General features: G+C 45.1%; 1 protein-coding gene across 1 annotated transcript in view; it reads left to right on the forward strand.

Annotated features, from left to right (window-relative positions):
- robo1 (roundabout, axon guidance receptor, homolog 1) overlaps window positions 1-24,386 on the forward strand; it is a 130,639-nt gene that overhangs the window by 93,812 nt on the left and 12,441 nt on the right. Inside the window, exons 7-20 of the mRNA XM_079272101.1 lie at window positions 4,633-4,757; window positions 4,971-5,142; window positions 6,770-6,975; window positions 8,972-9,053; window positions 9,234-9,402; window positions 9,497-9,663; window positions 9,767-9,888; window positions 11,556-11,787; window positions 12,588-12,709; window positions 14,306-14,477; window positions 16,237-16,437; window positions 19,367-19,393; window positions 20,960-21,002; window positions 22,655-22,809. Coding sequence (XP_079128227.1) covers window positions 4,633-4,757; window positions 4,971-5,142; window positions 6,770-6,975; window positions 8,972-9,053; window positions 9,234-9,402; window positions 9,497-9,663; window positions 9,767-9,888; window positions 11,556-11,787; window positions 12,588-12,709; window positions 14,306-14,477; window positions 16,237-16,437; window positions 19,367-19,393; window positions 20,960-21,002; window positions 22,655-22,809 — 1,995 coding nt within the window. The remainder of the gene's footprint in view (window positions 1-4,632; window positions 4,758-4,970; window positions 5,143-6,769; window positions 6,976-8,971; window positions 9,054-9,233; window positions 9,403-9,496; window positions 9,664-9,766; window positions 9,889-11,555; window positions 11,788-12,587; window positions 12,710-14,305; window positions 14,478-16,236; window positions 16,438-19,366; window positions 19,394-20,959; window positions 21,003-22,654; window positions 22,810-24,386) is intronic.

Consider the following 24,386-nt stretch of genomic DNA (forward strand, 5'->3'; position numbering starts at 1 on the left):
CTTCCGTCATGTTTTAAGACATGCAGTGCTATATGTGAACCTATGGAATAGCTGTGTGTCTCCTGTGGCCCTCTCCATCGGACATCTCATTAACAAAGTTGGAATATATAGCAGCTGGTCACAGTGTGTGAACATTCAGAAAGAAACCATTCAAGGGAACTGGGGGCCGGGATCACCCGTAAACCCTCCTGAGAATCAGAGAAACACAGGGGCCATTTAACGCCACACGAATGGGAATGTAGGGACTCAGGTGAGAGAAGAAGGGAAGGAAGGAGGAGGCTTAGTGCATTGGAGATGGGGATTGGATGGAGGGACAGTGAATATGTCGGTCTTGGTTGCAGCTTGTCACTGATGCAGAACGGGTCGGGAATTGGGGCTGGGGGGCGGTTATGGTGATAGAGGAGGAGGGAGATGTTTCTGCGGTGAGGTCAGTCATATTAATGTCACTTCCAGCAGTCTATGCTGCAGAGATATAAAGAGACAAGGCAATTGTATTCCTCTGCCAACCCCCCACCCGCAAAGACAGATACTTCATCATCACATGGCTACCCTTTGCAGTTATTTCTTGATTTTCTCTCACAACACCAGCAATCTTTTGATTGGTTGAAGAGCAAGATTAGCCACACCTGCCGATACACCCATCAATATATCTCCTTCTCTTATTGCCTGTTTTCACTCTTTCTCTCACCCTGATGAAAGCTTAGTTAATGAAAGGGAGCAGCATTGATGTGCTGGTTCAATAAGCTGTTCCCCTGGCTTAGAATCATCTTTGAAATGCTAAAAACCTCTCTTGTCCTCAGTGGAAATTAAATGTCTTAACATCAGGCCAATTCCCTGTTGCCTACATGCAGAAGCGTGGCACTAGCCCTCTTTTCATACATTATGCCTTTCAACCCCCATGTTATACGACAGGTATGGAAAACAAACCTCTGCAATAGATTTACGGGACAAATGCTTTCTTGGAGTGTCAAATTTGGTGGAAGGCAGAACAGAATAGGAATCCTCGTTCTGCTCTCGTGGTTCGATCGGACTAATGCCTGAACCGCTGAGCCTTCTAAGTTCCTAGAACCATTTCCATCCACCCTTCAGATCCCTGAGCTTCATCCAGACCAGGACATGAGGAGGCCAGCGAGGCTGTGGGCACTGAGTAGTCCAGCTAATTAAAGACAAGCAGGCCACAGTCCCACACCCGGAAATGACATGCTTCTAATTACAGATGCGGGCACAGGAAAGGAAAGAGAGGCCGGGTAATTGTAGGTCTAAACAGGCCAAGGCAGCGAAACGATCCATAGGTAGTAAGATGTCGCTGTAGTAGTGAAGACAACATTAATGTGGGGGGCAGGAATAATAATTTCAGCGGTAGTGAGCCACTGGCAGAGCAAACTACACCCCAAAACAATATGGAATCTGAAATATAAGGCCAAAGTGGAATTAATGTCAATATTCTTTGATTTCAAGTTCTCTGCTGTGATGTGTAAATGGGCGCTAAAACCAACAGAATTAAAACTGGATTTTTTTTCTTTCTCCAAAAACTGGTTAAAAATAAAGTCATTCCCTGCAGTGTCATTATGCAATTTGCGTATCATTGCAATATGTGGAAATTAAAATACAGCAAGGCACACCATTTTGCAGATATGTTGGAAAGCAAATCCCTTTTAAGAGCTGGACAGTTAATGAGAAGAATTTTTACACCTTCCATGGTCACATTGTTCGGGAACAATGTGGACATTGTGGAAGTGGTGCCCTGGTCTAGTTTCCTTTCAATGTGCTCTGCTCTCATTACGACTTAATCAGTGAATTATTGTCTTCCACACGTTTGTCAGTTCACTACACCTCCTTTGGACTTTAAAATATGTCAAGTAAAAAATGTCATTGATTGATGGAAGAGACTCATAGTTGGCCAAGTCACCAGCCGCAGTTATAGTTCCATCGTAAAATCATTCATTTAAACCACATGTAGCATGAGATGGGCTGTTCAGCTATTGAGTCTGCTTGAGTCTGCATGTGAAAGTGGGTATTTTTTAAAGAATCACACAAAGGCATTTTGATCTGGGTCTGGTGTGTTCAGATAATGTTTATACAATACTTTGTTAATTAAACTTCCACCAAAAGAAATGCAAATTTCAGATTGTGTTGGACAGAACTCAGAAAATCAGGGTGTTATTCTTTCTCAGCTGGTTAAGTTTGCCGTTAGCAGTGATTTATGTGTAGAAAGGTCTTGAATGGAATGACAGTCCCTAGAGCAGCGTTTGCTAATAACCCATGTAAAGGGGCTGGAAGGAGACTTGGAACTGGTGCCAAAACAGAGCGAGTGAGAGTAGCTTTCCTGCCAACCCACCATGTACTGTTACAGTGATGATGAATACCAAAACCCGGTTGAGCGCCACATATATAACTGATGCTTTTCATTGTTCTATCTCTGTATCTCTGCATTTGATTTGTCTTAACCATCAAATAGACCCTTATAGCGTATTACTCACAGTCACGCAAAGTTGTGAGAACCACATTTCAGTTGATACAGCATAGACGATCTCAAGAGAAGGACGGAGCATTTAAAGCACGCTACAGACCTCCCAATGGGAGCCACTATTAATCATGTTGAATCCTCTGCACGCGGTCCTACTCTTGTGTTGATGTCAGGCCCACTGAACAGCAGCACTGCTCAAATCCCCATTAATATCTCTGCTGTGGTGTTTGGTACATAGCCTGCCTCCTGTTGGGCTGGAGGCCACCGTGCTCAGTGTGTTTTTCTCAGCCGCTGTGATCAGCTTCTTGATGGAGACTCCCTTCTGCGCTGTAAGCTAGCGGAAAGTCTACAACAAAGTAGCCCGGTCAGATTTAAATCTCACCTCTCCCTCCAGGTCCACAACTGTGATCACAGCGGCATGGGAGAGGTAGGGTTACCGAATTAAAGGCTTAGCCACTCGTGAATGGATGTGTGTGGAGGTGTTGTAGGGGGTTTGTGTGTTTGCGGGTGTGTACGTTCTCATGATTGTGTGTACCTAGAGCCTCTCACGCATGGATAGCGGTGAGCATCTTCTTCTGGGAGCGTTTGATGCTAGTCTTATCTGCATTTAAAAGGCCAGCAGGGGGAGGAGGCAGGGCTCGGTCATTACTCTGACTGACAGCGTTTATGTTTCCGTGGGAGCCGTTGAAGCAGACAGATTAGATAAGGTGACTGATTGGCGGGGGGAGATTTATGGCACAAAGAGTGACAGTTAACATTCACCTTGTGGTTTTATGAACCAGGTTTACATTTGCAAGGCTGTGTCAGAGGGATTGTGATCCAGCTGCTCCTCAGGGTGCTCTGAACCTCATTAAGGGCAGAGGGACGTTCACTCTCACACCTGGAAAGAGAGGAAGAAAGTAAAGCAAACATTATGTCTGCTAAGCATAAAACATCTGTCTCGTGTGTTTCATATTGCTTGTGTGCCTTTTTTGTCATTTTATTGTACCTAATCCAGAATTGTTCCTGTCTTTGAATATGTCCTCGGACTGAGGAGAAATGTTGAATCAGATGGTTTTTGTGTGCGTGTGTGTGTGTGTGTGCATACGTGTCTCATGTGGACCCTAGGGTTTGAGACAAGGGTGATATATGACTTGTCTTTTATTCATAGAATATTAACTACGATTATTTGTATCCATGGACATCACATTGTTGTTTTCTTTATCACTCCTCTTTATGTCCTGCTGTTTGTTATTTATTTATTCATCTTTGGGTTTTGTTGTTGTTGTGTTTTTGTTTCCTTTTTAGTCATATCTGGTAAGTTGAAATGTCACCCGTGACCTATTCACCGTCCTGACAGAGACAGGAAGCTGTCACAACCCCCCTCCATCCTCCTCCCATCACTTCTCCACCTTCCAATCAGCACTCATGTTTCTGTTGTCATGGGCAACAGTGACAAAAGGACATTAAATGGGTAAAAAATATGCTCCGCTTGGGCCTCCAAGGTAAAGCCGCATCATTACATTCTATTATTTCCCCCTTTTATGCATCACCAAACACCCCATCTTATTCATGGACAAATTGTGTCTGTATTTCAGACGACAGTTTTCAGATTGCCTGACTTCATGTAAAACACTGCAGCTGTATTGAGCAAATTTGAGGACCTTTTCAGAGTTGAGGTGTAAACTGGCCTGCATGTGGGCCTCTATACGTTCAGGGTGTGGGTCCTCACATAGATGGCCTATTAGACCAGATTTGTCATGAAGATGCATGGGTACTGCATCCTGGTTGAGGCCTGCATTATTGGAGGGTGTCAGCATGGACAGATGGCTCAAATTTATTCTCCATTTCCATGTAAATTTTAACGGTCTATGCCCTTGCCCATGCAAATGAGGAGGTCGTTGGTTTTCCCATTCATTACATCTAGTGTATGCCTGCATTGTGAATTTGATCAGTGTACTGCTAATCTGCTGTAATACACACTTGCGCAAAGTTTTGAAAGGGAGACTGAATTCTTCGGTCCATGTTTTAATACAGTCGACACACAATAGCTGCAGTCAAATGTATTTTGTCTTTTATTCAAATAACCCAGACTACTTGTAACTGTAATATTATGATAAGTCAAATAATATGATATGCTGTGTTCATCTATTCAATGGCTAACCATTCTCATGGCTGTCCTCCAGTGCCCCCGGCATTTGTGGTTAGACCAAGGAACCAGGTGGTTGGGGTTGGCAGAACCGTCACCTTCCAGTGCGAGGCCACCGGAAACCCTCAGCCCGCCATTTTCTGGCAGCGGGAAGGCAGTCAGGTAAATAAGATGTACCAAGATCAATGTTTAAAACACTCTTCATCTGTTTGGAAAACATGCCATACTCATTCAAAGCTGTGGGAAGAACTATTTTGAAGGCATGGTTCACTTAATAGCTGATATTCTAAGACAGATGCTTGCATGCATTATGCCATTTTGGAGTCTTTGTTCATAGAAGTCTGACTGTTTGTGCTTTTTGTTGATCCCCCATAGAACCTGCTCTTCTCCTACCAACCTCCTCAACCCTCCAGCCGGTTTTCTGTGTCTCAGTCGGGGGACCTGACCATCACTGATGCTGAGCGCTCAGACATGGGCTACTACAGCTGCCAGGCCATCAACACTGCTGGCAGTGTCCTCACCAAGGCTCTGCTGGAGATCACTGACGGTAAGCAACCGTCTTTTCAGCACAGTTTTCTGCACACAGCAAAGTCTCAGAGGGAATTAGAGGAAGACTGAAAGAAAACTCAAGTGGATAACTGTTGGTGTTTCGAATAAGCTTTGGCTCATGCGGATAATGCTGCTCATCTGAAATGCCGTAGAGCATATTAATATCCGAATTGAGGTTTGCGAGGTTAGGTCTGGCCTGTTCAATGTGTTCCTGTCAGAGGTAGAGACTCTCTGGTGCCTGTGCACCCAGACTGTGTCTCGGTATTTGGCTTTGCTGGCTTCACACTGGCTAATGTCTTCTTCGGTATTCCTTAGCTGGCTTGCTGCTGTCTACCGTTGGAAGACTGTGGCTCTGTGGTGAGGTCTGGATTGGGTCCTCTAATTACTCCGTTAGCCAATCCCTGTCAGCCTGGTAGACTAACCGTGGCTTCCTTTCCACCATTCCCGCAGAGATCTGGGCAGCTATTATTTTGCCTGTGACACACCTAGATTCATCCCTTCATTTACCAAATGTCCGTCTTCATTTCAGGCCAAACAATGCTATGCTCCATCTCGCTCTCCTCTTCTCGCTCTCATTCTGTCATGCTCTCTGGATAATAATAACAGTTATTAAAGTGAGCAGGCCACTCCGAGGCCACCACTTCTCTGCAGGCAGATCTGGTAATTACAGGTCATGCTGACAATGTTTTAGTAATTGCACCATCCCCGTCACAAAAGCAAAGACAAAGCGGCCAATAGATTACACCTCAGCATGGCTCTGAGGATCTATGAACACATGCATACATCATGTGTTGCGGTTACACTGTGTTAGGTATTAATTTGATTGTTCCTCACTGAATGTAGCTTGCTAGTAAATCAGTGGGGTTGACAGCAATGGTCATCAATAGTGCTGTGAATGATAATAATCAGAGGGAGGCAGACAACCCATTTGATGAAATAGCGCATTAGAGACAAAATGAAAAAGGAAAAATTACCGGGTGCATGTAATTACAGTGTCTCTCACCTCTCTTCCCTCTGCCGCTTCATCTCCTCTATTCTCTGCACATTGCAGCTTTTCTCTGTCTCTTGAATACATGCTTTCTCGCTGTGTCTTTGTTGTTTTTGTGTACTGGTTGAGCACACAGAGTTCACAGGCTGGGAGGCAGGGAGGAGGAGTTTAAACGCCCTCATGCTAATAGCATTGTCTGTTCTGGGTGGATGGTTTTTTTGTTTTTTTTTAAAGCATTTTCTCCCTTGTGTTGTGTGTTATGGCTGGGGGATGGGCCAGGGGATTGTTGGCCATGAGCGATCATATGGGTATTGCCAGGCTTCTGTTAGAGCTGCAGCGAGAAGACTGAAGTATCTGAGGCTGTTTCATTTTAATTACGCTGCTTCGACTCCTGCTGCTGAATGATTAGAAAATTGTTTCCAGTTCTTCAAATTGGATTTAGTTCCTCTCCCACAACCCTTTCAGTTTTCACATTGCTACATGCTGTTTGGCAGATTCTCTGCTGTTTGTGTGCTTGCACACAAGCTGTATTTGTCTGAATCCACTGTTCTTTCTGTTCCTGCTACAGCACATGAACACCTTCACAGTCCCCCCCACCGCGACACATAATTGCTCATTCTCCCTTCTCCTTCCACAGTTATCTCAGACCGTCCGCCACCAGTTATCCGCCAGGGCCCAACCAATCAGACAGTAGCTGTGGACGGCACAGTGGTCCTCAACTGTGTGGCAACGGGAAACCCCACCCCCACCATCCTGTGGAGGAAGGATGGTGTCTTGGTGTCCACACATGACTCCAGAGTCAAACAGCTGGACACGGGTGCATTGCAGATACGCTATGCAAAGGTAAGACACCTGCTCACATGTACAAACATGCTCAGATCCCTTTTTAACATCAACCAAGGTAAACCTACAACACAGGACCCCCAGGCATGTTCGGTGGCATTTGGAGTTCTTTGACGATGGACGTTTAAACTTGCCTTGTATTTCTTAAGAAATACAATTATTATTTTTTTTTTTAATCAAGGTTATTTTTATTCGACAGCCTTTCATGTCTGGATCCATTTCAAATATACTTCAAAGTCGCACACATCACATCCATAATGTGATGGACAAACCCCTGCTGGTTGGTAAATAAAGCATGTGTTCCCTGCCAGCAGCCAGCCCTCAGTGGGCTGTCACTCAGTTGCTGCAGGTTTGAAATGGAGTCTGTGAAGTCGAACAGTCTGTAGTTCTCGTCAGTCAGCGAGCGCAGTGGGTTGTGTGTGTCATTTTGCGTGTAAGCACATATGTGGGATGTGATGGCAAGCTGCGTGACGCTGAACACACTCTCAGGGAAAGACATGTAGGGGGGGGGTGCTGACGTGTCTTCCAGATGGAGGCGTCGCGGGGTCAGAGTTCGCGTCAGTTTGCGGCGTTCTGATGAATGCTGGCATGTCTTGCGGTGACAAGATTGCAGTGTGATTGGGCTGCCAGTGCAAGGCAGGCAGGAGGGGATGCGTCTGAATCCCTCTCCCGCTGTAGCCGCGTAAACTCCGCAGGCACTTTGCATTCATGAACTTGTCATTCCTCCCTGACAACATTTTAATGAAGATGTTTTTGATGCGTGAGGTCATTTATTTAAACAATGTGCTTGCGTGAGTTTTATTGTTATTGAGTTTCAATACATTGTCTTGTCTCCCAGACAAAACAATACGCACCTTGAGGGTCCATCGGCAGGACATGCTCACACTCAATTCATCTCAATGTTTTCCTCTCTTTGTTTTGTTTACACACCAGCACAGTAGCCCTCAGCGTGCTATGCATCACCACCTAACCAAAACAGAATTATTTGTCTTACCCGCTGACGTTGACTGCAGTTGACAGAGGGGGATATCTTTTTTTAAATGCAGTACTGTGAAAACACGCCATATATCTTTGCCAACAGGGGGTTTTGTTTTGTGTTTTGCTCATTAGCCTGTTAGCGAGCAAACCCTCTCCAAAATGTGTCAACCGATTTCAATTCAAACACCATGAGCCAAGAAACAAATGAGTTGTTATTGGTCTGTATCCAAAATCCAGGTGTCGATCCAAGAATTTTGTGAGAGAAAGGGCTTTTTTCCAGCTCTTTTTTTCTCATGTACGACTGCACTTTGAATGGAAACAATCTGGCACATGTACCACATGATTGTCTCTCTCTCTGTGTATTTTGATGGAGATATAATGCAGATTACATTGTCCATTATTTATAATAACAAACTTCCGCCTGAGAGAGAGAGAAGTATACGCTCTGTCAGTGCTTTTTGGTGTTGTGTAATCTCTGTACTGAAATATAACTAAATTACAAATGACTACACTCTAGTTCACCAATGCACACTGCACTCTAAAACGTCAGTGAGCCCCACTTTTCCCAACTTCCTTTTTATATCTAACAAAAATTGTATGAATAATGAAGGTTCTATATTTTCCGTACAGCTTGTCACCACATCTGTTGCACAGAGCAGTGGCTTCCATGTTTGGTACTCAGGGGGATGGTAGTCAGAGAAACAGGTCTCCAATTAGTCAATGAGCCTGTGAAAATATTTTCCATTTGACTAGGAATGATCTGCCTCTTGGCCTTTCCAGCTGCTTCCCCTTACTTTCTGCTATGACACAGATGATATTAAGATTATCACGCAATGACAGCTGCCTGCTACAGACCCCACCAGAATGTCAATAAGCAGGAAAGTGATGGTGTGTGAGTGGGGGGGGGGAGATAGCAAGAGGCAGAAACGGGGAAAGAGATGACTACCAGTGCACGAAACTGTGGCACACGTTTGAATAATTTCCATTTGACCAAATATCCTCCTCTGTTTCCCATCAGCTTGGTGACACTGGTACCTACACCTGCATCGCCTCCACGCCCAGTGGAGAGGCCTCATGGAAAGCCTACTTAGAGGTCCACGGTAAGACTTACCCATTAGTGAGGTTTAGTGTCGGAGCAGGAGTTGTCCTCCTTTGTGAAAAAAAAAATGAAATAAGAGAGGTAATAAAGGTTGGTGATGTTTTGAATGACGTTTTTTTTTTTACTGGGAAATAAACTACATTCTGACCTGTTTTGTTCCTTTTCGCTGTTCCACATTAAGAGTTTGGAGTCCCAGTCCAGCCAAACAGGCCTACTGACCCAAACCTGATCCCCAGTGCCCCTTCCAAACCTGAGGTCACTGACGTTACCCGGACCTCCATCTCCCTTTCCTGGAGACCTAACCTCAATGCTGGAGCCACACCCACTTCCTATATAATAGAGGCCTTCAGGTAAAACTAATCAGCGCAACGATCAGAAACTAAATCACTGCATGGCGTTCATGCAATCTCTTAAACCTTGATTATCTCTGTTGTGTGTCCACAGTCATGCATCAGGGAGCAGCTGGCAGACCTTGGCAGAGCACGTGAAAACTGAGTCATTTGTACTGAAGGGCTTGAAGCCCAGTGCAGTCTACCTCTTCCTAGTACGGGCAGCCAATGCCTATGGGCTGAGTGACCCCAGTCCTATCACTGAAGCTGTGAAAACACAAGGTGACAAGTGCCTTCTTACTGAATTTGATAGACAGTAACGCAATGCGTTTCTGTAGTTTCGGACAAGATGATTCATATTTGATGCCTGTGCTGCTGCGTACAGATATCCCTCCCACCAGTCAGGGTGTTGACCATCGACAGATCCAAATGGAGTTGGGAGAAGTGCTGATCCACCTGCACAACCCCACCATTCTCTCCTCCTCATCTGTCAGGGTGCAGTGGACAGTGAGTATAATGCTCTCCTTCTTTATCTTCAGACAGCTGCAGCCAGCTACAGATGGCCATATGGATCATTGGTATAGCTGGTCACTAAAGCTCCAAGGTTAGTTTAGTGATATGCCTACGGTCAATTCGTCAGGCCACTCAGCCGAGCTAATGTTCTAACGCTCTAGCACCCTTCAGAGGAACGACACTGCAGGGAGCAGCTTGTAACACTGTCCAAGAGTTCTTAGTGTCCATCTGGCATGAGCCTGAACTGGTCCGCTGGCCAGAGACCGAAATTCTCGGCTTTGCCCACAGTGGACCACTCAACTGCCCGAAAGCCAGACTACAGAGCCCAGCCTTCTGCGGGCCATGTAGTACCGTATAGCAGTGCGTGGCGTGCCAGCCTGTGCCCGATTGCAAGATTGAAAACACTTGAAGGCTTTTAAAATAAAAACAAGTGAGAGGGAAGAGGCGGCCAACTCATGCTCTTAAGTGGAAATGGATTACAGATGTTAAAACGGATAGGTGGGAGAGGAAGAAGTACAAGTATAAATGGGAGCTTTTTGTGGCTTTTCTTTGCTGGTACAAGCTGAATGTAAAGTACTTATGTCCACCTGCGATTGGTCTGGTTACTGTATCTTTTTTATTATTATGAGGAAATATAATTACACTGTCCACCTCGTAGAGTTGATATTGGTCTGTGGGATGGCTCACTGAAAGCTAAGAGGAGTCCCTGTTGTGCCTTTTGACATAGGGCCACCCCTACATTCCCAGGTATTATGAAGTGCCATAGTGAGTGATGAATGGGACTGAGGAAATGTGAAAAGGATACTGACATGTCAAGACTGATTTAAAACATTACTGCCCAGTTACCCTGTCTCCTTGGAATGTTCCAAAAAAACACATGACATGGGGGAGACTGACATGGCAGTTAAGTGCCACGGTTTCCTTGTTTTGTGGGGTTAAATCTATTCCCAATGTGGAGTTTCTTGGTTTTACATTTTCCTTTGTGTGGTGGTAAATGGTTGTGCAGTTTTCGGGCTAATGAAGACCACCTGAGCCAGCAGCATATTTTATGGGGGAGGAATAAAAAACAAAAAATCTGTAAAATCTTGAGCCGGTACTGCTTGCCTTCCACGGGGAGTCTTAGGGATGTAAGCATACGTGTGAGCAGTTATACTAATAATAAATTATAATATAATAAAGCAACACTTTATTTAGCTGCATCAGATGCTGTTGTTGATGCTGATGCATGTACTCTCAACTTCTGTAAGACCTACTTTTCCCCCTCTTCCTTGACTTCAGCATCTAGTCACTACACTGGAGAGCAGGACAGGATGAGACAGGCTGTTCTGGGAGCCTGGGCCCGATTTAACCAGCTCCAGACTTACAGGAACCTCTGGCCAATGACCTCATACTGCGGTTCGCACAAATCGCTGCTGCTCCAAATGGCGCATAGAGAGACAGTCAAAAAGAGAGATGTAGATGTGGATGGATGAACAGAGGGATGATGTGATGAGTTAGCACCCCATTCCACCCAGCGCCTGCCGTATCAGTTGCACGAATCCATAGCTTTCCAGTGATGCGACAATCCATTCCATTACTGTATCAGTTTCCACTGAACTGTGAAGCAGCTAATCAAGTCAAGCTGACACCATCTTTGTCTGTGTTCCCGTGTCATTCACAAGGTGGAGCAACAGTCACAGTACATCCAGGGCTACAAGGTGATGTACAGGCCTTCACCGGAGGGGCTGCAGAGGAGCGAATGGGCTGTGTTCGAGGTGCGGACCCCTGGGGAGGACAGCGCCGTTGTGCCGCAGCTTCGGAAGGGAGTCGCATATGAATTTAAACTCCGCCCCTTCTTCAATGAATTCCAGGGAGCAGACAGTGATGTCAAAATTGGCAAGACGCTGGAGGAAGGTGGGGGAGATGTGGATGTGTGCGAGTTTGCTTTAGTGCTTGCATGTGTGCGTGCATGTTTTCATGTTTACACAATTTTATATGCACAGCCTGCATGTGTGAGAGTATACAGCAGCTGTTCACAGCAGGCAGTAAGGCCACGGTTATGTTATGTTCAAATGTGGTGTATTCAAGCATGCCACGGTGGATGTTCAGCTCTTTAAACGGCCCTATGGAAACCAGTATACAACACTTCAGTGCAAGTGTTTTACTAATGTCTCGTAGGGTGTGGTTGTGGCAGTCTCATGAGGTTTGGTTGAAACCCAACTGCAAATTTTTATCTGTAGCGACCAGTTAAGAGAAATGTGAGCGTTTGCTGGTGAATGTCTGCGTGTTGCAGTGTTGCATGTGTGGGAGTGTTTTGATCTTTTTTTTTTTTCTTCTCCTTTGTTCCCAACTCTGTTGATAATGGTTTTCGGAGCTCTAAAAAATGCCTGTTTTTTTTAACACTCGTGCTGTGATTACGTCTTTTATGTTGCGTTCATAATTATTTCCGTTGGGCCGCAGGTTGGCGTTTAAACACCACCATACTACCCGCGTTCAGAAAGCCCTGTCTGTTTTGAGCAAACGGTTATTTGCTTTTATTTACCCACACAAAGGCACTTGTATTGTAATTTTGATTACTCGTCCTTTGTTCTCACCACAGCTTCTGTCTCACATAGAGATTAAGCTAAATGGAATGAGTGGAGACAGGGAGAGACTGCATGCATGTCTCATGTATGAAGGTGTGTTTTCTATCTTTTGTCAATCCCCCCCCTCAGCCCCCAGTGCCCCTCCTCGCGAGGTTACAGTGGCGGAGAGCGGGGACAATGGGACCGCCATCGTGGTCTCCTGGCAACCCCCTCCAGAAGACGAGCAGAATGGGGTGGTCCAGGAGTACAAGGTAACACGAAAAAACAAAACAGCCAGCAGCTACCTCGGGTCTGAGATAGTGGGACTCGTATTGTGGAGACACACAAAGGAGACACAAACAGGGATGCCCATAGAGCAGATAACAGAGAAAGAGACAATGCGCAGACATGGAAAGATAATGAATTCCTGGTTGAGGCGCACCTTTGTACACTCCCCAGTGCTCTTCCTCTGTGTGACGACAGAGGAAAGGAGTCTAAAACAGGGGAGCTGTTGGAAACTGTTGTGAAACAGTGCCACCTGGTGGAAATGGTAGAGCCACACATGTTGTGGCCATCCAAAGGTGAAGAGTAGTGAGAAATATCTGTGGTAATTATTGATAGGTTGTTTTCCTTTCTATTGGTAGTCATTAAAGATCATAGTGAGTTTAGTGGAGATTAATTGCTGACATGTTCCATACAGATACATTATCTTAACGATTTATTTCCACTGATACAAATGCAAATTAAAAGAATGCACCATTTTAAGTGGACCGACTACTTAAAAGTGAACTTCACTGTATTCACGGTATTATATGATCTAGTGGAGACATCCATGTAAAGGCAGCTAAGAGTGTACATGTAAGAGAGTGGAGGGTAACACGCTGTAATAATAGAGACAGACCTCTATTATAATTCCAGTCATTTCTTTGGAATGATAATGAGTCCCCTTTCCCTCCTCCTTAGTTGATAATGTCTGCTCCTTTCGTAATGACCTCACGTTGGACAGAGCTGTCCACTCGCACGTTATCCTGTGGCAGTCCTGTACTTTAATTGGAAAGCCTTTTTTTTTGCGTCACAGCAAATATAGGTTAGTGGCGGAAGGGGAGATGAGGCAGAGCCAGTGAAAAAGTTAAGCCACTGTTCATTTTCCAGGTAAATGTTTTCTGGTGATGGGCTTCAGAGTAATTTCATGGTTTTTAAGTCCAGCTCGAGAGCGTTCCCTGCTCATTACCGGGCCCTGTTCCCTGGTGGCACTTCCACTTACCTCAATTTTTTAAGACACACAGAAAATTTCAGGGCTTTGTAGTTCCATCACAGAAGAGCAAACACGCGCACACGTGTATAGGACAGGCCCAAGGAAGTGTGTATGTTAACCTGGTTAACTGGTGGGAGGAGGTGGGGGGTAAAGAAAGCAGAATGTCAGGGGGTTCAGGATGTGGAGGTCTTCAGGCCTCATGCTGAGTTGAATGTATGCTTCTCTTTGTGGCCCTGGTTTGAGTCAGCCTGTGAGACTACTCTCCTTCCTGTGAGTGACAGCACTTAGCTTCTGCTGAAATTGGGTTATGGGGGTGATTACTGATCCCCATTTGTTTTTCATTGGCTTACGGCTACACGGAGCCGTGTTATGGCTACCTCGGCTAATACTGACCCTGTGTTGAGCACGGCCTGTAAAACATGAAGCCATTTTGTAAAATGTTTTCCTACCTCAGAGATGTAACATAATACCCGCGGTGCGCCGACATGTTGCAATGGCGGCACCAACCAATTACGAGGACACAGATTGGTGGCAGCTACCAAACTGAATGTTGTCAAGAAACTCTCCAAACATTGCCTCGATCTCCACTTTGTCTTTGTCTCTGTTATTGCAGATTTGGTGCTTGGGGAATGAGAGCCGGTACCACATCAACCGTACAGTTGACGGCTCAGCCTTATCCGTGCTGATTCCCAGTCTGGCCCCAGGGATCCGCTACAGCGTGGAGGTAGCAGCCAGCACCGGGGCGGGTGCCGGGGTCAAGAGCGATATCACCTTCTTCCAGCTCGGTGGGTAGAAACAACCTTTAGTTCTCTCTTCACAGGAGGTCACATGCTTCTTATTATTTTTCTGTCAGTGGATACGTTTGCTGTCTTACAATGTCCTCCGGCAATTCTTTCACACAGAATGAAACCCAATCATCTGACAAATAATTATGGCATTAATCCAGTCCATATCAAATGACGAGCTTTTCAGTCATATGACTCTCTGCCAAGTAAACAGACTATTATGTAATTCCTTTCTTTGTGATGGACTAGTCCAAGCCTCTGCCTGTTTTCCCTTTCTTCATCACCAGCGATGCTTAAAAACAACAATTGAAGTGATTACTGTTATTGAGACATCAGCAGACTTGCCACGGAAGATGAGAAACTATGATGAGTTTGGATGAAAGGGAACTTTGGTAGTTTTTGAGCACAGAGATGGCTTTTAGCTACAGTAGCTGGCAGTGTGATCAACGCGGGCACATTCAATTCCTGTTGAGCTTGCTGCCCCACCCAGAGAGAGAGAGAGAGAGAGAGAGAGAGAGGACTCAACCTGGTTGTAAATGTGTGATTGAGTGGGCTGGGATGGGCACGAAGAAGCATCGGCTGTGACTGATACAATTCGTCTCCCTTGAAGAGTTCCTGTGGTGATTGTTGCCATGTTCCAACACTGGAGTGGAACAATGTGCCTCGGGGACCAGCGCTTCACCCGAATGCATTTGTCACACTCTGAGCTTGTGTGCGTCATCCCAGCCTAGATACCTGTACAGTCCCTTGTGGGCTGCTTAGTCACATTGGCATGCTCCGTGCACTCGGCCAGGCAGAGCCACACATTGGGAAGACAGAGGAGTGAGAAGAGAGGCAGCGGAATGGAGACACGGACTGAGACAAAGACAGACGGAGGGATATGGAGGGGCAAAGGCAGGGAGCTGGTTTTGTCTGGGAAGTGTTTTTGCCTCTGGCTTAGAGAGTTGGTAGAGAAGAGTGACTGCAACATGAAAGGCTTGAGCAAAAGAGATGAAGACAAAGTAACACGAACATGAAGACATTTCAGAATAACGGGGGTTGGGGCAACCCGAAGAAGTCTTTCATGTATCACGCATGAGGGAGAAGCACAGAGAGAATAGACAGATGAGGAGAGCGAGTTGTTGTGAGCAGCCGTACAGACGGCGCCTTAACACAGTGCATCGCACAGTAGAAACAGCTTCGAGGCGTTCACGCCTCGCTTTTCACAGATGTGCCCGAGTTTGCTAATTACTGTATTTGAGGATGATCTCATTGGATTTATTCATGTCATTATGAATCCACCGTTGCTCGGTGTAAGTGATGCGTCTCTGTGTTTTCCTATCCGGCTCCATCAGGCTCGTGTGGTGCGCAGGCTCTGTTTGAATGTCTTTGGTTGCTTTCGTCTGCTCACCTGCCATTGTTGACTGGGATTTGAGATGAAAGCCTTTTGAATAATAGAGAGAAACGACTCCATTTCCACAACCCAGCCTCATACACACCCGCTGAGAGGAACAATCTTTTTGTGCATCGGGAGAAGGAAGAATGTTCATATGTATGTACTGTGCTGACTCCATTTGTTTCAAATACACTTTCTCTATTCCAGGCTTTTCCACATCGTTTGAGTTTTAAATAATATTTCGTTCCCTCTTTTCTCTTGTTTTTCACATTCCTAAATCCCCTCTTTTCACTTGTGCTATCCGATTTCGTACCACCAAATGCACCTTTTTGTTTCTATCCTTTCTAATCCTGCTTTTACATCTCCTCCATTCCCCATCCTCAGATGCATCTGGGCGAATGACAGAGACCGTGGACCAGCAGAACCCCCTATCCCAGCAGATTTCAGATGTGGTCAAGCAGCCGGCCTTCATAGCAGGCATAGGAGCCGCTTGCTGGATCATCCTCATGGTCTTCAGCATCTGGTTGTACAGACACCGAAAGAAGAGGAATGGCCTCTCCAGCAGCTATGCAGGCATACGCAAGGGTCAGTACATAAGTGCATCAGGACACGTTTTACGCTATCAGGAATATCGACTTCAATTTCTGATGTTCAGTGCTGGTTTGGGGTAACATGAGGTTTTCTTGCGAAATTTGGTGAGAAAATGTAATGCGATATTTATTTGTGCGGTACTGTGTTCATTTCTGTTTCAAACCAATCTCGTCCATCTTCAAATGCTGCCAACCTACCTCACATCCTGCCTGTCGCACACAGAGAGATGTCTTTGTAGAGTGCCTGAGGTGAAGTCGAACCAAAAGTCCAACAGAGCGCTTTAGGATGTGATGTGAGCCCCCGCTGAGAGTCCTGCATGAAGACGTCTTTTATTTCTTTTTCATACTTCTGTCACACTGATTCTGCAAGGGCGGTTGAAGAGTGTTTTCAGTAAAGTGCATTTTGAGGTCCAACAACTCTGCTTTTAGCAACTCCCCTCTGACTGTGCTGGGAAAGAGAGAATGTCTTACCATAATACCTCTTTATCAAGGACATGCTGACATTTGCCCATGCCTGAAGTACTCTCACTGTCCTTTTAGAGAGGGGCCTTTTGATATGGAGGAGTTGAGCATTTCGCAAGCTAGTGTCTACTTACCATATGTTTAGAAACATCCAAGAATCACGACCCGCGCTGCATTTCAACCTTCTAGAGTAGCCACAGTGTAACCCAGTCGGATTGTACCTGACTTGAGTCAAAGTGACAGGGCTCATGACATGCCCGACCTCTGCCCACAATAGTTAGAGTATAAAGAGAGCTATTAGCCTTTCTTTCTGAGTCTCCTTTAAGTGTGGGGCTGGCTTAATGTGTGGCCTTGGGCTGTGCAGCTGCTGCCTGTGAGTGCTACCTGCGCCGTCTTTACTCCTGGGCTCAGGTTTACTGCTGACTGCCAGGGTTAGAGGAGATTCGCCCTTCAACCCTGAGACGCACACAGACAATGTGCTAATCTGTGGCTGTTATACAGAAAACACAGTGAACCCACTGCAGTCATGCTAACAGTGGGAGTTGTGAGTCATGTGAAAGTGAGAGACACCTCAGCTCAGCTTTTCCTTAAGCGCTGTGGTCTTTCACAATTTGTACACTTATATATGGTCTTTAATGGTCACAACTGTGGCTTTCTGTATTTTGGTATGAAAAAGATATTGTTTTGAACATCTTATGAAAGACCAACATGACATTTCAAATGATGTCTTGATTTTATTGTATTTTCTGATAACACACTCATGCCTATATGTTGTTGGATGTTGCTGTTTGGTTCCAGAGTTAGTGTTGCTTTGGGAAGAAATGATGTGCAATCTGCGATTTCCTCATCCAAGCTAATAGCCTCAGTGACAGTACCAGTGTTCTTTTAACCAAAGTAACTTACAAACAGGGGTTCTTCAGAGGCAACGCGCTGATACAGAATAGTAACTTTGAAGGCTTTGCGTGACAGTATTGATCTGTGGCCAGGCGGCTGTAGACTGTAGGCTGATGTTACCCTCTGACTCTCTGTGATTCTACATGCTGATGTTAACTCACAAACTCACAAAGCTCTTCTGGGGCACAGTAGGCAGACATGCCCCCCCCCCCCCTCCTTCTCCTCCTCCTCCTGCACCCAGACCACAAGAGGCCACGGTCTTTGTTGGAACTGGTTACTAAGAATGTTTTGAAAGGACTATAATTGCAACCACATGAAGCAACAATCTGCACTCGGGGTGAAATTGTCTGAATTGAGACTTGTGTATGTGTGCATCTGCTACAGTGTATGCTTGTGTTGCCTCTATCGATATTCAAATTAGTCAACTTTAAAAAAAATTAAATAGCTTTTTTTCTTATTCCCCTGCCAATGATTATCATGTAAACCCTATGGTGCTCATGTGTTGACATACTGTATTGTATTGCACATGTTATTATGACTGCTGTAGAAATCCTCAAAAACAATCTTGCAACTGAAATACTCCAAACGCATCAGCTAAAACAAAAGAAAGCCTGAGATTACAGGAACCAAATTATTACTCGACAAAGACGCATTGCTCAGTAAAAGCTTCGTCTAGTCCGGGATTGAACATCTGTGACGTTCTTGTGTAAGAATTGATCCCGGTTGATGTATTTCAATCACGTTTGCATTTCTCACAGATGTTTTGCCTTCCAAGTGTTGGTCTGTTCCTTCATCAAAGGCATGCATCAAACAGCCATCCAACTGCTCATCTCTGAAGACTAGTTTGAGCATCGAGAAGAGAGATTCAGACACGCTTGTGGCATTTAGTGGACATTTGTTGGTGCAGGTTCTGTATGAATGAATTGTTTGAGGAAATGAAAATGTGACAGCAGCGTCTTTCATCTCATTCTGTCGGTTGAAGACAGACAGCAACATTTCTACGATGCACATATTTAAGGCAGCGTACTGGATGTCTACTGGCATGGTGCAATGTTGCATCAACGGCAATCCATACTTTAGCTTCCTTTACTTCTTCAAAGAGGGCCGCAACAAACAAAGTGCATTTCATAAAAGATACTCACAACCCAAACTCGCCATGATACAGAATCTGAATCTGCCTGCTTTATGTTTCCTTTGCACATGGGCCCCCTTCCATGCCAAAGTGTAAGTAATTGAGCTGTATGTGTGATGATGTGAGTGTTAGAGATAGCAACAGATATCTCCGCAGTGTGTGACCCCTGCCCAGCAGGCCTCTGACAGTCTGAGCCAGGATTTGAACCAGCAGCTGGCTCAACACTCACTTTCCCCCCCGGTTTGGGTCCAGGGATGTCTGCAGGGATCAAAGACTAGGGGCCAGCGAGTAGCGTGTGAATGCAGGCTAAAATACTTTTTGTGAATTTGTGTACTTTCAAAGAAACTATGTGGTGATGAAGCCTATAAATGAAGTCCCAGGAACTTATGCACAATACATCAATGCTTTATTTTCTTTCTTTGTTCTGTCCCTACAGTGCCATCCTTTACTTTCACACCAACAGGTAAGCACTTTCTTGCTTTTTTTACTTTATATACAATATGGGATGTCTACTTTTATTCATTTGCTGCACAGTACACGAGCAACAACCTTTCCAATACATATGTGAAACGCTCATTTTAATGGCCAGAGCAGCCTCATTCCTAATAGATTCGAGCCGTTTACTGTAGAAAAGAAAGCGAGGGGACACTCGGTGAGCACCAAGAAATAACGAGTCAAAAATTGGCACAGTTTAGAGATCTACCTGCTAGAAATAAATGGTCACCCAAATGCTTGGGTCGTGTCGGAGCGTAATGCTTCTAGAGGGGCAGGCCACACGACTGAGAGGCTGTTAAAACTAGTGGTAACTTGATCAAAGTGCTGCTGGCAACTTCAGAGGGGATTTAAGAGAATGACACACCGCCAGCGCTCCAACATACCAATTAGATAGGCAAGCGGTAGCGGAGCTATATCTTTGAATTGAAGTGAGACAGTGTAAAACAGATAAAAGAAAAGCTCTCTGTGCCTCTCTATCTTTCTCTCTCTCTCTTTCTCTCTCTCTCTCTGCGCGGTTGTATTTACAGTCCTCCTTTTTCTTCCACTCGTGGACTTTCGTCCGTCTGAAGTTCTTTGTTCCCTGGAGGTGTGTCAGGGGTGTTGGCAGTGCTTAGTGCAATGGTGAATGTGAAACAGTGAATGGGTGCGAGGAAGTAAAGGTGAGCGTGAGAGAGACAATGTAGTCCAGTTTGTGTTTGTGGTATGGCTGATCCTGTCTGTGCAGAGGTCACATATAAACAGTAGCAGTGTTGTTCCTGACTGCCTCGAGGCTTGCAATCAGGTAGAATAATTGCAAGCTTGTTCTTTTGATCTGCTGGAAATCTTTCAGGTGAAACCCACTCCTTGATTGTGTGGTTAGGTTTCTGTCTCTTTAAGAAGAAAACAAATCCCTGTGCTGGTAGCCAGTGTAAAACCAGGACGTCACAGTGCCTTATGCTACAATTCTAATCTTGAATTAGATTTTGATACTTTGGTCTGCATTAGAGAGAGCTACTCTAAGAACTCCTCTGTCTGCATGCAAAGGGCCAAAGCCACACTTGCTGTTTTGAAAATGAGACAGAATCGACACAGCTAAGGCCCGACCTCCTCCTCTTCCACCTCCACTCCTCTCAGGGAAAAGATTGTAATTCAAGTTGGAAGTTTATCTCTCCTACACACACCGGCAGCTTAGAGCTCCTTGAAAGAGTCCAACTTTCAGTGCGCAGAGCTTCAAACATACTGAACCCAAGCCAGACAACCAAAGAGCTCTGCATCTCCGTTCTTCATAAGCCTCTTACATATCCTCCTCCTGTTTCTGTTGCTCTGTGTGTGTGTGTGTGACTCAGCCGAAGTTATGCCACACACACACATTCATTCACATTCTCACTTAAACTGATACAATAACTCACACTTGTTAAAAAGTAGCATTCCCATCATCGCTGACAAAACAAACTATTCATAATCAATATTAATAATTGGACCTTCCATGACAAAGATGCTGATGTGATGACAGTAGTAATAAATCATGTCCGTAACTTATTTTCTCTCTTTTCAGTGGCATATCAGAGAGGAGGAGAAGGTGTAAGCAGCGCTGGAAGGTAAGAGTTTATTTATTGTTTTGAGAAAGAGTCTGTTCAGTAATATTTTAAATACTAACCACATTTTGGTAAATTGAACGAGGATGGTAAAGCTCCTCAACAGATGAGTAGGGTTGGGCAAGTGTACTTCTTTCCAACAAACACTAGGGGGAGTGCTGTGACTTTCTTAAGCAGCAGAGAGCTGAGGAGGGGTGAGGAGGTGCATTAAATATGTGATAACAGGAACAAAGCCCCATGTAGTCTGCCAGGAGCCCATCCTCATCCTATATGGTGGAGAGCCACATCCAACCACAAGGCTGTGCCATAGCTTCACCCTAAAAGATGAATGGAGATACATGCACACACCTCTTCATGTTGTGGAATGGTGCATTGTGCACATACACTGACATCTGAGACTGTGCGCATGACAAACACTGCATCAACTCGCTACCACATGTTTACATACAGCGGGGAAATAGTGAAAATTGAGTACGCAGACAAAAAGAGGAAATATGTATTTAATTGTTGCCCAGTCTTTACTGAGAGTGCATAATGCACACAGCGCTGACTGCAAGTGTACATGAGTGTGCGTGTTGTTCATGTGTGAATAAATAGTTAGCTTGGAGCCATCAGCAGTAAATCCATATTCATTATATTATCCAGCGCTATGATTGAATCCCATATGCAGCATGGCTGTGTCGGCTCTGCACAAAGACAATGGCCTTTCAATATCAACACACAACTGCCGGGGTGATTGAGGAGCTATTGTGAGATCGTATTTGGCTGTGCAAGACAAATGTGTTCATTACCCAAAATGAATCCAAGAAATGAGTAATTTGAGAGGGAACGAGGAAGCGTAATTCAATGCTAATTCAGTGTTGGAATATGCAAACTGGAAGTAATACTGTGGGCATCTGAATACTGAAACATGGTATATGGCCCTGGTAGAGTAGCCTGCATTCCCTTTGTATGCTAGATTGCTTCATTTCATGAGCAATAGAAGGCTATTTAGTCCCAGCCCTTTTAACACTGGCCTGAGGTCACGTTGTACAGTAGAATCCAGTTGAACAAGTGATCTCGTATTGTATTGGGAATAAAGCCGAAGAAAGGGGAGCAAGGCATGGAAACAATAGAGCCGGATGGCCAGGAGATGACGTGAAGGACTGGTCCGCCCGGGTTTCTCTTCTGGTGCTCCAGTTTCCTTCCGTATAGCTCAACTCATTTTTTTTTTTTAATGATAGAGATGTTTTGTGACATCATAGAATCTACTCAGGGAGCATTTGCGGTTCACTGGCTGTTCAGGACGCACATTTCGCAACATTGGGAGTGAATTTTATCTGGTTGTCTAATCCAGGCAGTTCGCTAATGCTCGTGAGGGCTTAGGGAAAGTGTCATCGGCTGTGTGCAAGTCAAGCACACACAATCTATTTAGCGGGGCTTTTTTCTAATGTGCTCCCCGAGCGCGTGTGTGTGTGTGTGTGTGTGTGGCTAAAAGGCAAAAAGTAGTAAAGCTGGATGTTTCCTATTCTCAGCTGCTGGATGAATAAATTCCACATAATCTCTTTCAAATCGTGTGCTACTGTGGGTGTTTTAGTTCATTCACATAAATGTTATTGTGGTATTGGCTTTAGTCTCTTACTATTGTTAACCATTTGGTCCCATTTATTTTACAGGCCTGGTTTGCTAAACATTGGGGAATCTGCCACTCAGCCCTGGCTGGCAGACACGTGGCCCAACTCCTGCTCCAACCACAAAGACTGCAGCATCAACTGCTGCACTGCAGGCAATGGCAACAGCGACAGCAACTTGGCAACGTACAGCCGCCCAGGTATGTAGTGCCGACACTTCCGTATGTAGGAGACAGCCAAAATAAACACTCCCTCAAACGCAATGATGCAGCCCTTGACAAAATAACGGTGGAGATAACAAATGTAGGAGCCGGGGGAATCCACGGTGCAAAAGGAAGCACAATCTGATATCTGGGTTACCTCCCTGGAGAGTTGTTCTGTGTATCTCTCCTCTCTATAGGTTTCCACAAGAAAAAGACCTGAAGAAATATTAGGATTAAGAGAGGCTGTGTGCTTGTGTATTTGATTTATCTGAGGTTAAAGTAGAGCTGTTTTAGGCAGGAAATAAAAGGAGCACACTGAGAGGGGCTTATGGCTCTACTCTGTTGCTAATCGAATTGCTCTGCTGATTTCCATACTGTTGTTATAGCCGGTAATGTAATTTCCCTTAAGTGCTCAGTTATTTAAGAAATGGGCAGCGGGCGAAGAGGTCAAGGCTGGACTGCAGACGGTGGCCAGAAGCAGAGGAAGAGAGAATGATAGAGGGAGAAGTGTGCACCTGGAAGACCAGATGGGATGGGGGGGGGGGGGGGAGAAAGGAGTGATGACAAATGCCTATATGCTAATACACTGAAATGTATGAGTGCAGGTGGAGAGCGAGAATGTAGGATAGGTGGAGAGGAAATAAGGGAAAGCGACTTATGGAACACCACCAGGTGGCCTTTTGTTTATTCAGCACTAGTGTAGTTGACAAAAAAAGGGAAAAATCACATACACTATTACTATACAATACTGTAACACACACACACACACACACAAGGTGACCTATCACATCAAAGGGAGCAGAGTAAAAGTTGTCGCCAAAAACGTCAGCTTGGATGACACAGGACTTAGTTATTCATTTTCAGCTGTGACCCAAGTCTTAAACAACCCTTTCCTTGGAAACTTGGCCTGCAATGAAATGCTTTATGTTCTAAATTAGGCACTTTGGGACTGTGCCTTTAAGGGCAGCCCATAATTCCTGTCCAGCTGTTCTGCCTAATATCCATCCAGCCATTCAATAGTTTCTGCCTGCTTCAAACCTTTCCCAATGAGCATTAATAATTCATTTTGTCGACATAGTCACCAAGTTTAGTTTTTCCTTTGTGCTAATCAGCCGTCTGTGGTTTGAGTGTTCCACCCTACCGTAACATGGTGTAAGATGTTTAACAGGCTAAAGGCAGCTCTCACTCATCGCATGACACCCCGCTGTATGACACTGAGGAGCTTGCCAGACGCATGCTTTGTGTGTGCCAAACTAAACTCTGTGAACATTAAGAGGATCACTGACTAGGTGACAGTGCAAAGAAATAGGACTTAATGTCCCTTTATCTGAGCCATAGGGGCGCCTTCACACGTCAACCTTTGAAGTGTCGAACTGTTCCGTGCTGCTGAAATGTGAGGCGCGTGGCGCGAGCGGCGTGCACCTACGGCCGGCCTTGGTATTTACCGCAAGGCTGGCTCTTAGATCTGCTGGAGGATTTGAATATTTTATGAGCCAGAGAAAATTGGATCTGTCAGTGGCGCTGTGCTTTTACTGCGAGCCTCATTCCAGGTCTTTGATACAGACGTGTCTTTC

This window comes from Melanostigma gelatinosum (genome assembly GCF_949748355.1).
Source record: "Melanostigma gelatinosum genome assembly, chromosome: 7".
NCBI classification, from domain to species: Eukaryota; Metazoa; Chordata; class Actinopteri; order Perciformes; family Zoarcidae; genus Melanostigma; species Melanostigma gelatinosum.